The sequence below is a fragment of the Hylobates moloch genome, unplaced genomic scaffold (genome assembly GCF_009828535.3).
Source record: "Hylobates moloch isolate HMO894 unplaced genomic scaffold, HMol_V3 SCAFFOLD_1, whole genome shotgun sequence".
NCBI lineage: Eukaryota > Metazoa > Chordata > Mammalia > Primates > Hylobatidae > Hylobates > Hylobates moloch.
The window spans coordinates 97,909,085-97,922,478 of NW_026652276.1; the positions used below are offsets into that span (position 1 = coordinate 97,909,085).

General features: G+C 49.5%; 1 protein-coding gene across 1 annotated transcript; it reads right to left on the bottom strand.

Annotated features, from left to right (window-relative positions):
* Positions 1-243: 243 nt before the first annotated feature.
* Positions 244-5,567, bottom strand: LOC116810321 (uncharacterized). Its single transcript, XM_032754557.2, has 5 exons — positions 5,357-5,567; positions 4,014-4,095; positions 3,363-3,471; positions 1,486-1,568; positions 244-757 (listed from the first exon to the last, which is right to left on the bottom strand). Exons 1-5 carry the CDS (start codon positions 5,565-5,567, stop codon positions 244-246), a joined length of 999 nt encoding a protein of 332 aa, XP_032610448.1.
* Positions 5,568-13,394: the final 7,827 nt, after the last annotated feature.

The window sequence follows — 13,394 nt, forward strand, 5'->3', positions numbered from 1 at the left end:
CCAACACCTTCATTTCTCTCTCTTTCTATTTTTTTTTTGGTTTAGTTTTTATTTCACAATCATAAATTTAACTCTGTAATCCAGCTAGGCATGGAAGGGAACAAGGAGAACATGGAACCCAAAGGGAACTGCAGCGAGACCACAAAGATTCTAGGATACTGCGAGCAAATGCGGTGGAAGGGTGCTCTCCTGAGCTACAGAAGGAATGGTCTGGTGGTTAAGATAAAACAGAAGTCAAACTTATTAGAGTTGTCTGCAGTCAGCAATGGTGATCTTCTTGCTGATCTTGCCATTACTGGACCCAAAGCACTCCATGGCCTCCACAATATTCATGCCTTCTTTCACCTTGCCAAAGACCACATGTTTGCCATCCAACCACTCAGTCTTGGCAGAGCAGATGAAAAACTGGGAAGCATTTGTGTTGAGTCCAGCATTTGCCATGGACAAGATGCCAGGACCTCTATGCTTTAGGATGAAGTTCTCATCATCAAATTTCTCCCTGTAGATGGATTTGCCGCCGGTGCCATTAAGGTGTGTGAAGTCACCGCCCTGACACATAAACCCTGGAATAATGCTGTAAAAGCAGGGACCTTTATAACCATATCCTTTCTCTCCAGTGCTCAGAGCATGAAAGTTTTCTGCTGTCTTTGGAAACTTGTCTGCAAACAGCTTGAAGGAGATGCGGCCCAAGGGCTCGTCGATAACAGCAATGTCGAAGAACACGGTGGGGTTGACCGTGGCTGATAGTACAGAGCTCCTGGTGGCGGCGGTTACTGCAAAGCCTCTCTCTCTCTTTTTTAAGGAATAGGGTCTCACTCTGTCACCCAGGCTGGAGTTCAGTGGCACAAACATAGCTCATTGCAGCAGCCTTGAACACCTGACCTCAAGCGATCCTCCTGCCTCAAACTCCTGAGTAGCTGGGACTAGAGGTGTGTGCCTCCATGCTTGGTTAATTTATTATTATTATTATTTTTTGTAGAGATGGGATCTGGCTTTGTTGCCCAGACTGTTCTCAAACTCCTGGTCTCAAGCGAGGATCCTCCCTCCTGGGCCTCCCAAAGTGTTGGGATTACAGGCATGAGCCACCGTGTCTGGCCAATGCCTCCATTTCTGAGGTGGACAGTCTCACTGCCCAGAGGAGTGTGGCTGGCCTTCATTTGTTAAAGAGCATCTCAACAGAAGGGGGCCCACCCATTGGAAGTGGTTAAGCTAAGTCTGGAGGCCCACCCATTGGTAGTGGTTGAGCTAAGTCTGGACATTCAGACATGGTGGGCCAGGTGCTTGTTAGAACCCCTTGGAAGCAAGAATGGCTGAGTAAACCAGGATTTTGTTGCAGAATGGAGTTGGTCCTGAATTCTCACTGTTAGAGTCACCAGCTGGGGGACGCTTCCAGCAGCCCCCAGGATCAATGACTAAAATGGAGTGGGCAGGCCTGGGGAGTTGGGAATGATGCAGGTGTATCCAAGCTCTGAAGGCAACCTCTACAAGCCAGTGCCAGTGCGTGGAGACAGACGGACATCCTCCAGGAGCCTGTTGGGGCTAAAGGGAGTCACCATGTCCCCAGCATGCTACCAGGGTTGCAGGGGCATCAGCAGCAGCATTACTGGATGGCCTCTTCTCCCATCCTCTGGCGTTTCACAGACTCACCATGAATAGGACAGATTTCATGACCACTCAGGGACTTTTCAGAAATCTAGGAGCAGGGATGACCCTGTACCTTTTTCAGATCTGAAAGCAAGAAACATCCCATGGGCTGACAGCCCCCACCAGGGAAAGGACAGCTGTATGCAGCATCTTCCTCCTTAACTGGGCACAGATCCCAGGGGCTGGAGAAGGAGTGTTGACACCTAGGGGCTGGCTACACTGAGATGTCAAACTCCCCACCTTCTGGGAGGAAATGTGTATAATGGATACAGGTACGTTTGAAAATGTGCACATAATGAGTACATATGTGTTTGAATGTATGCGTTGTGTGTACATGTGTGTGCATTTGTGTGAGTCTGTGTGAGTGCATGAGCAAAAGTGTGTGATATATGAAGCCAGCCTGATGGGATTTGGTGGCATTGCTAGAAGCCCCTGAGAGGAAGGGAAAATGCATGTGTGTGTGTGTGTCTGAGTGTGAGTAGGATGTGTGTCTATGTGAGTGTAAGGATACATAACTGTGAGTGTGTGTCTTAGTCCAAGGCGGCTGCTATAATGGAATGCACACATTCAAACCACATGTAATCTGTCTGGCTGTTCTCATGCACCAGTCCTTGCAATGAATAGCATGTATGTTTGAATGTGTGCATATAATGGATACATGTATGTTTGAATATGTGCACATAATGGGCACACATATGTTTGAACATGCATTGTGTATATGTGTGTGTACATTTGTGTGAATCTGTGTAAGTGCATGTGTGAATGTGTAGGATATATAAACATATGTGTATGTGAGCTTTGAATGTGTGCATGTGTAAGTATGTGTGTATGTGTGAGTGTGTGTTTGAATGTGTGAGGTGGTGTGCATGGATTGAGAGCACAAATGAGATCCTGATTTACTATTCTTTAAGAAAGAGCTAATTCTCAAGGATAAGAACAATGGAAGGAGGACATATTAGAAGGAGAGTCACAGGGCAGAAATTCAGAAATCCAGGGTGGATTGAGGGGCTCAGAGAGGAGGTGGGAGAAATAAATGGTAGCCAGGGTGCTGCGTGAATAAGCTATAGAGCTATTTTAGTAGACGCCAGTAGTGGGAAATATAGAGAGAGAAAGAGATGTCCAGTGAGGATTTTCAGGAAATTTCCATGAAAGGATTTGTCTAAAGCCCCTGGGCCTCCCTTTTGATGAAGCTGATATGAAAGATTTACATGAGTATATATTGCAAGGACTGGTCCATGAGAACAGCCAAATATATTCAGGTTACACAAGGGAATAAAGGCCTAGCGGCCATTTCTCTGGGACATCCTACTGTGTAAATTCCAAAGGACACCCAGAGAAGCTCGATATAGATTTGTAAAAAGATAACGTTTTGAATGTCCATCGGGATATGGTGAGTTTCTAAGAAAGAAGCCCAAGGGGGTGGAACAGCTGTTCCCCTATGACCATTGGCCCAATACCTCCCCAGGGAGCACGGCGGTGCATGGGAATGACATTTGATAGGAACCGCAAAGACACAGCCACATTCATCAAAATATGTTCAGCTGTTTGCATTCACTCTGGCTCAGACATTAGAGGAGATTTCCTGGCTTATGTGACTGAAAGGCCACAGGCAGAGTGGGTGCCAGCATGGGTTTCATTTAGTGAGTTCAGTGTCATGAGGGTTTCTTCCTATCCCTGCTTTGCTTTCTGTGATGAAAGCTTTATCCCCAGGACGGCACCTCTTCCTGGGTCCCCATCATCTGTGTCAGCACAGCTTCATTCCACACCATCTGGGTAAACAGGGAGACACTCTGGCCCAAGATGTCAAGGATGAGTCCTGAGATCCACCTGGCAGACAGTAATGACCATGGACGTGGACCAGCAAGGTTCAGACACCTGCTGAGTTTGGATCTGTGGCCTTTGGGTTCTAGAGGACTCAGCCCCGACAGCAGCAGAATTTTTTTTTTTTTTTTTTTTTTGGAGACGGAGTTTCACTCTGTCACCCAGGCTGGTGTGCAGTGGCGTGATTTCAGCTCACTGCAACCTCCACCTCTGGAGTTCACATGATTCTTCTGCCTCAGCCTCCCGAGTAGCTGGGATTACAGGTGCCCGCCACCATGCTTGACTAATTTTTGTATTTTTAGTAGAGATGGGGTTTCAGCATGTGAGCCAGGCTGATCTCGAGCTCCTGACCTCAAGTAATCCACCCGCCTCGGCCTCCCAAAGTGCTGGGATTACAGGCGTGAGCCACCGCACCCAGCCTAAGGCTGGCTTATGTTCCTGGCTCTGCCCCCACTAAACACCACAGGGGACTCCTGCTCCTGGAATGATCAGAGCCACCTTGGGGCCAGCTGCCCCTCTGCAGCACAGATGCTGAGCTGGGGACTCACAGAAGGACATCAGTGATAGCCAGCTTCTTCCCAAGAAGGCACTGGTGCAGGGCGATGGTGGAGATACCCCTGAATTTCTGAGCTGTGGGTTCACAAGGTTGGGGGTGCAGAATGAATGGGGGGTGGGACCTAGTGTATATGAGGAGGCAGCCTGGATTTTGAATCCCAAGCTTGGAGGACACAGATCATCTGTTTTTGCAGTCTGACATCTGAAGCCCTATCCTAGGCATTCCTAAAGCCCCCTCCTTAAGCATCTTGGTGAGCAGTGGGGACACCTCCCACTCTAGTAACTGAAAACACGAGGTCTTCCATTCCCAGCATGCCTTGCAGCCTGAGCATGTGACCTGAGCTCAGCCAATCAGAGACGTCTGCTCTTCCTGGGCACTCCTTCCGGTGGTGGTGGTCACGTGGACCATGTTGTCTCGGGGCAGTCATGCCTTTCCCAAATGCAGGTGTGTGGACTCCCTAGTACCCTGTCCATCAGTTGCCTTCTATCTAATTAACAGTCCAACTCTGTTGCTTGCCACTCATAAGCCGGCTGATACGAAAGGGAATGCAGCCCACCAAAGTCAGCCTGGGGATGTTGAAGGGGGTCCAGGGAGCAGGATGGACACCCCAGGACAGGGCAGCCAGGAGGGGATCCTGGGTCAAATGTAGGGGTCCCCTGAAGTGAGGGAGGACAATGACAGATTCACTGCACAGCCTGGTGAAAGCAAAACTGTCAGTCCCCAATACCATCCTGCCCCGACTATCCAACAGGCTGTGTGACCTTGGGCCACCGCCTCCCCTCTCTGAGCTTGGCTCCTCCTGTATGGGCTGGGGGCTGGCGTTGGTAATCTCCAGGGGGCCCCCTCCTCACCTTTGCCTCTCTGTCTCTGCATTTGGGCTGTGCTGTGGTGGCTGGCGGCTCTGAGTGCTATCTGCCTATCAGTCCAAAGCCTCGGGAATCAGGCCAGGCCTTGGCCCACCTGGGGAGCAAGCAAGTTTTATTTTATTTTCTCTTTCCAGGCTTTGGCGAAAGGCTGTCCCCGATGAGTGGACAGCTTGGGGGGTTCCGGAGGCAGGAGGGAGATGAGCTCCGGATTGCAGATCTTCAGGCAATCTGAGGAAAAGTAGGAGAATTTAAAGAGTCATGGGACAACTTCCCAGGGAGTTCCCAAGGCCAGCCTAGGGCAAAACCAGGGATGGGGGCTCAGCCCAGGCTCGGGGAGCAGCTACCGCTGGCAGGTATAAATAACGAAACGCTGCAGCTACTGACAGAACCACACCATTCGAAGGGTGCTTGTGAATTCTCTTTGATTTCTCCTCTGCACCTGTGGAGTGCCTGCTATTTGTGTCCCCACCTGCCAGGGAAGCTGAGAGGCCTGGCTGGCTGCTTCGGATTTGAGCGAGGACAGCAGCTTGGTTCTGGGTTAAGCAGATTGCATCAGAGGTAGCCAAGCATTCAGGCTTCTGCTGGGCCCCCCACCGTGTTCCCCAGCCAGTCAGGGCTACCGGGGACCCCTTTGCCCACACTGGGCACTGGGCTAAGATGGGCTTCTGCCGGAGAGCCATTCATGAAGGTGTGTAACGCACGAGGCCCAGTCAGGAAAAGAGAAACCACTCTAGGTATTTCAGAGTGAACTTGTTGGTTACCCAGGTATAGTAGGGAGTTAAGAAACAGAAAGGGTAAAATGAGGCAAGCCAGAGATTAGCAACGCAGGAAGCCGCAACCACCCCTAGGGTTGGTAAGACCCAGGGGGAAGTGGATTTCCTGGAGCCAAGGATCTGGGCCATGGGGTTGGGGGCGGAGCCGTGGCAGGGGCTGACCACAGGGAGCTGGGACCACGGAGGGAGGGATTGTGCAGCAGGGGCTGTGACTGTGGAGGAGCCACCGCCAGAGGCTTTACCCAGAGGGAGAGAGAGCAGGAGCAAGTCCCTGGTTTCTCCCTTTGCCCCATCTTCTAGTCTTTTCTTTAAAACTGTAGTAAAAGACACATAACAGGAAGTTTATCATCTGCACCATAAAAAAAAAATATAAATATAATAAATGTTTATTTATATTATGTATTTACTTATTTTAAGGCAGGGTCTCACTCTGTTGCCTAGGCTGGAGGGCAGTAGTGCAATCATACTCACTGAAGCCTCCAATTCCTGAGCTCAAGAGATTCTCTCACCTCAGCCACCTGAGTAGGTGGGACTACAGGCACGTGCCACCATGCCTGGCTAATTTTTAAATGATATGTAGAGATGGAGTCTTGCTATGTTGCTTAGGCTGGTCTTGAACTGTCTTCAAGCGATCCTCCTGCCTTAGCCTCCCAAAATGCTGGGATTACAGGTGAGAGCCACTGCACCAGACCAGCACCACTTTTAAGTGTACAGTTCAGTCGCGTTAAACATATTCACATTCTTGTGCAACCATCACCACCATCCATCTCCAGAACTTTGTCATCTGGCCACACTTAAACTTTGTCCCCATTAAACAACAGCTCCCCATTCCTCCTTCCCAGCCCCTGGCAACCACCATTCAACTTTCTGTCTCTATGAGTCTGACTGCTCTAGATATCTCATATAAATTGAACTATACAGGCTGGGCGCAGTGGCTCATGCCTGTAATCCCAGCACTTTGGGAGGCCGAGGTGGGTGGATCACCTGAGGTCGAGAGTTTGAGGCCAGCCTGACCAACATAGCGAAACCCCGTCTCAACTAAAAATACAAAAGTTAGCCGGGCATGGTGGCGTGGACCTGTAATCCCAGCTACTCAGGAGACTGGGGCAGGAGAATCACTGGAACCCAGGAGGCCGAGGTTGCAGTGAGCCAAGATCACGCCCCTGCACTCCAGCCTGGGCAACAGAGTGAGACTCTGTCTCAAAATAAATAAAGGAATAAATAAACAAATAGAATTATACAGTATTGTTTTGTGTGCGATTGACCTATTTCATTTAGCATAATGTCCTCAAGTTTCATCCATATCATAGCATGTGTCAGGATGTCCTTCCTTCCTTCCTTTTTTTTTTTTTTTTGTCTTAGAGATGAGGTCTTGCTCTGCTGTCCCGGTTGGAGTGCAGTGGTACAGTCATAGCTCACTGAAGCCTTGAATCCCTAGGCTGTAGGGGTCCTCCTGCCTCAGCCTCCTGAGTAGCTGGGATTACAGGTGAGTGCCACCATGTCCAGCTTCCTTCCTTTTTAAGGCTGAATCATCTTCCATTGTATGGATGAGACCACATTTCATTCATTCATTCATCAATGAACACGTGAATGCGTCTACCTTTTGGCTATTGTAAATAATGCCGATACACATGTGGTGTACAAATATCTCTTTGAGACCCTGCTTGCATTCTTTTGGTTATATACCCAGAAGTGGAATTGCTGGATCATATGGTAATTCTGCTTTAATTTATTGAGGAAGCACCATACTGTTTTCCACAGCAGCTGCACCATTTTGCACTCCCACTAGCAGCACACAAGACTTCCAGTGTTTTGTTTGCTTGTTTGTTTTGAGACAGAATCTCACTCTATTGCTGAGGCTGGAGGGCAGTGGCGTGACTTTGGCTCACTGCAACCTCTGCTTCCCAGGTTCAAGTGATTCTTGTGCCTCAGCCTCCTGAATACCTGGGATTATAGGTGCATGCCACCACTCCTGGCTAATTTTCGTATTTTTAGTAGAGATGGGTTTTCCCCATGTTCGTCAGGGTGGTCTTGAACTCCTGGCCTCAAGTGATCACCCCACCTCGGTCTCCGAAAGTGTTGCGATTACAGTTGTGAGCCACTGCCCCTGGCCATCTTTTATTTTTCTGTTTTCTTAATAAACTTGTTTTTGCTTTACAGACTCGACCTGAACTCTTTCTCGTGCGAGATCTAAGAACCCTCTCCTCTTGGGGTCTGGATCAGAGGCCCTTTCCTGTAACAGGATGGCAAGACTGGGCTGAGAAGGCAGCACTGCAGGGAGCAGGCTTGCCTAAGAATAAGGCCAACAGAAGGAAAAGAAAGTCCAGGATAGCAGAAGCAGGGAGTCTTGACTGTGTTTCTGTGCCTGGATACAGCTATGCCTAAAGCCACCTCTCACCTGTGGGCATTCACAAGTTCCCTCTTTTTTCAGGGCCTAGTTGGGTTGGGATTTCGGTCACTTGCCACTAGAGGTCATGACTGATGCACATGCCTCGGGGCCCAAGCCCTGCCTTTGTGCGCCTTCTTGATTCTGTATTCCTCGTGTTGCAGTTCGGGAAGTCTGGTCTTCCAGACAGGTGGTCCCTCTGAATACGCCACAGTACTTCCGTGGTTTGCACAGAGACAAGCAGATCAGAAGTTGGTGGGAGGCCAGCTGAGAGTTTTTGAATCGGAAGGATGCAGCTTTGCTGATTCTTACACGTAATGACTTGCCCATGGTACCCTGGGTGGTGAGTGGTGGAGCTGAGACTGAGTCAGGCTGCGGGGCCACTTGGCTGTTTTGTCCACACTTGGGAGCCTGGTGAAGGCTGGGGGGGACATCCTTGTTAGACCAGGATGACAGAGCTGTTCCTGTTTCTTTTATTACTGTTATTGTTATTATTAATTTATTTAAAAGACGAGGTCTCACTAAGTCACCCAGCTTAGAGTAGAGTGGCACAATTGTAGCTCACTGCAGCCTTCAACTCCTAGGCTCAGGTGATCCTCCTGCCTCAGCCTCCGAGTGGCTAGGACCACTGTTGCACACCACTATGTCTGGCTAGTTTTTAAATTTTTTGTAGAGATAGTCTCACTTTGTTGCCCAGGCTGGTCTCGAACTCCTGGGCTCAAGCAATCCTACCACCTCAGCCTCTCAAAGCCCTGGGATTATAAGCGTGAGCCACTGGGCCCAGCTGTTCCTGTTTCTAAAATGGCCATAGAGCTGAAAGAATCTTCTCTTTGTTTCGTGACAGAGTGGAGTGCTGGCCCTTGGAGGTCTCAGTGGCCCTGCTTTTGCTGAGACAGGCTCATCTCCTCCCCAGGCACTCAGGAGGGCTGCTACAGGGCGCTCAAGGCTTTGCGCTTCAAGGACAGAGCTGGAATGAAGCCCTAGCAGCCCAGCGCCTCGTCAGCCCCACTGCCATTCCCTGTCCTCCCCGAGCACTTTGCACATTCAAAAGCTATTTCAGAAGTAGCAGCACATCTGATTCTCTTTAATGCACTTCCAGGCAGCACAGATGTGCATCAGTGAATGAATGTTCCCTGAACCAAAGTGCTTCCGTGGGCCTCATGGTCCCCTCCCTTGGCACCCACTCCCAGGCCAAGAGCGTCCTATGAATCATACATTTGTTCCTGTGATTGCTCTTCACAGAGTGGCAACTCTTGCAAAGGGAGGGGTACAAAGTGAATGTTTAGACGCTGCAGGAGACGAAAGGTCAGGGCCTCTGGCTGGCGTGAGGACAGAGAACGGGAAGAAGCAGACCTTGTCAGGGGGTGATGGATGTAGGCTCCTGGAGGGGATGCTTGCAGAGTCCAGAGCCCTGCCACCTGTTCACATGGCAACGGTGCCCTGGCTACAACACCTCCTGCACATGTTCATACGTAACAGGCTTTATCCTGAATGGAGAATTTGGCACCTGAAGCAGTCCCATATGGAGTCCAGCTGACATGGGAGTTGGGTGGGGAGGGAACAAACAGACACAAAACAAAGCACTGGGTTGGGTGGGGGGGGGGGCGGGGGGGGGGGCAAAAATCTCCATGGCTGAAGAGACAGCAAACCAGAGACTAGACTAACAAGAGATGACCAGACTAACAAGAGATGCGCAGACGGCTATACAGCAACTCCCAAATCGAAATTATTGCATGAAGCTCGTTCAAATATCCAAAGGCATAAATTAAGCACTGAGACCGTCTGTCCCTAAAATGTGTCAGTCAGACAGACAGATGACTGAGGGAAGACAGCTGATGTTTCCGTCGTTTGCAAAAATACAGTACTCTGATTTTGAGGGGGAGGCACCAAAATTCGTGATTCAACTTTGAAAGCAATGTTCAAAGTTTAAAAAAAAAATTTAAAGCTTAAAAAATGTCCCTGGAAAGGAACATGAAGACAAGTGTTATGAAAAGATGAAAGTCTCTCCCTTCAATGAAATGAAGGAAAAACATCATTGCACCAGCCACGTGGATGCTCCTGACAGAAGTGGTCTCATTGGGGAGGGTTGGAGGGGCGGTGGCTGTTTTTCCTTGTGGGAGAAGAGCTGGGATGAGAACTCCAGGGAAACCTGCAAGAGTGGATCCAGGCTTTGTGAGGCCTGAAGCTTAGACACTTTGGGGGAGAATATGTAAATACAATATAAGCTTAGGTACGAAAGTGAATGTTTATTTACAATGAGAAAAGAAATCACTACAAAGTATAGCACCCTGAATATTCAGGTCCCTTTCTTCTGCCACCCCTTTAAGTAACTTACTAGACATGTTTGCAGACTCCAACCTGGCTTCTCTCTCCACCTAGAACACTCTATGGCTCCCAGCATCTCCCAACTCTTGCAGGGTCCCAAGCAAGTGAGGGGTCCTGACATTGGGGTATCATTAGCTTTACCCAAAATCTGTCTCCGGAAATGAGTATGCCCAGAAAAGCCATCTCTCTGCCCTGACTGGGATTTGCTTTCAGTGGGATTCAGGGTCTGTGAGTAGGAGGCTGGAGGATTTAGAAAAATCCAGAATGCCTGTGCTCTGGGATCTGGGGGCAGTTGCCGGAAGGCAGCCTGGCCTGGGTTTGTAATTTCGTTTCGTGGAAATCTGGCCAATTGAATCATGCTCTGCAAAGAGCCCAAGCATAGGGAGGCAGAGGCTGGTGAGCCCAGGGAGGCAGGCTGGTGAGCCCAGGGACGCAGGCTGGTGAGCACAGGGCCTGGAGACAGCTGTGGGCAGACAGCCGTTCAGCTGGGGTCAGGCAAGAGGCATCTTGGCTGGTTTTCCTGCCAGGGCTGATCCTTCATGTGGGAGAGAAAGCCTCAGGCCGCCCAAGCACAGAGCCCCTGCCCAAGTTCACCTCCCTCTCCTTGTTCTGATTCTGGGTTAAACAGGCAAATGTGGGCGGGGGGTGCGGGGGCTGGGGATCGGTATCATTCTCTAGGAGACCTGCATATTGGACAAGAAATTAAAGTCACTTTGCAAGGAGGTCTGTCCATCCGAAGCAGCCAGACAATGTTCATCTGGCCCTCCTGGGAGCCTGCCTGAGGAACAGAGGGTACTGGTCTGTCACTTTGTATGCCTAATAACTGTGTCTCTCAGGGCAAGTCACTAAATTGGCATTGTGGTTTTATTCATCCGTTTCTTTGAACCTGGTTCATGCCAGGTCACCTCCAAGAGAGATGGAACCATTTCACTGTGCCCAGAAAATCAATGTCTGGTGCACAGCCAGCGCTCGATAAATATCACCGGAATGAATGAAAATTAGATTTCTGAGTTTGCTGGGGAGGGCTGGGCTCAGACAGTAGAGGGTTCCCAAGGAAATGGTCGCCTTGCTGGGGCTAGGCTGGGGGAGCAGCCGGCCTGTGCTGGGTTCTCTCTGGTGGATCACAGTGAGCAACAGAAGCATGGGTGGGTATCACCTTCAGCCTCCACTGACTGCTGTGGAATCCTGTTAATGCCACTGCCTAAATACACCAGAGCTGCCCTCTTCTCTCCATCCCTTTGCCCTAGAACTCTCTCTTGCCTAGATGGCCATAGCAGCTTCCTTCACTCTGAAGCCCGTTTGGGTTTCTTCTCTTTTCTCTCTCTCTCTTTTTTTTTTTTTTTTTTTTGATGCAGGGTCTTGCTCTATTGCCCAGGCTGGAGTGCAGTGGCACCATCTCTGCTCATTAAAACCTCCAACTCCCTGGTTCAAGCCATTCATTCTCCTGCCTCAGCCTCCTGAGTAGCTGGAATTACACGCACGTGCCGCCATGCCCAGCTAATTGTTATATTTTTAGTAGCGATGGGTTTCAGGTTGGCCAGGAGGATCTCAATCTCCTGACCTCATGATTCACCTGCCTTGGCCTCCCAAAGTGCTGGGATTACAGGTGTGAGCCACTGCGCCCGGTCGGCTAATTTTCAAAACTTTTTTGTAGAGATGGGGGCCTCACTATGTTGCCTAGGCTGGTCTTGAACTCCTGGGCTCAAGAGATACTCCTGTCTTGACTTCCTAAAGTGTTGGGATTACAGGCATGAGCCACTGCACCTGGCCCAGGTGGGTTTTTATTAAGCTCAAACCAACCACCTTCCCTCCTGGCTCGAAGACCTCTCTGCCCCCACATTAACCAAAGACAAACCTCAAACTCCTGAACGTGGCACCGAACTCCCCTCCTCTCTACTTCATCTGCTCTCACTCCCACCTCCTACTTTGCTACAGATTGTCTGCAGTCCCCCCATCACCCCACACCCCTAACCTGCATGCAGCTTCGACCTCCATAACTTATTTGTTGAATTCATTTACCAGGGCTGCTGTAACAAAGTACCTGGGGCTGGGTGGCTTCAACAACAGAAATTTATTTTCTCACACTTCAGGAGACCAAAAGTCCAAGATCGAGGTGTCAGCAGGGTTGATTCCTTCTGTGGGCTGGAAGCAGCTATTTTATTTATTTTATTTTTTGAGACAGAGTCTCATTCTGTTATCCAGGCTGGAGTGGAGTGGCATGATCTCGGCTCACTGCAACCTCCGCCTCCCAGGTTCAAGTGATTCTCCTGCCTCAGCCTCCCGAGTAGCTGGGATTATAGGCATGTGCCACCACACATGGCTAATTTTTGTATTTTTGGTAGAGACAGGGTTTCACCACGTTGGCCAGGCTGGTCTCGAGCCCCTGACCTCAGGTGATCCACCTGCCTCGGCCTCCCAAAGTGCTGGGATTACAGGCATGGGCCACTGCCTGCTGGGATCATCTATACCAGGCTTCTCTCCTTGGCTTACACATGGCCATCTTCTCCCTGTATCTCTTCACGAAATAACGAAATGTTCTTCTTGCATCCATACCTCTCTATCCAAACTTTCCCTTTCTATAAGGACACCCATCATATTGAATTAGGGCTCACCCTTATAACTTCATCTTGACTAATGACATCTGCAACAACCCTATTTCCAAGTAAGGTCACATTCTGGGGTAGGATTTCAACATATGACATTTTAGGGGGACACGTTTTTGGGGGAAACCCTTGGCATATGCTGTTCCCTCCATCTGGCATGCTCCTTCTCTCTTTCTTTCTTTTTCTTTCTTTCTTTCTTTTTTTCTTTCTCTCTCTCTCTTTCTCTCTTTCTCTCTTTCTTTTTTCTTTCTTTTCTTTCTCTCTTTCTTTCTTTCTCTCTCTCTCTCTCTCTTTCTCTTTCTTTCTTTCTTTCTTTCTTTCTTTCTTTCTTTCTTTCTTTCTTTCTTTCTTTCTTCAGAGTCTTGCTCTGTCACCCAGGCTGGAGTGCAGTGGCACAATCTCAGCTCACTGCAACCTTGA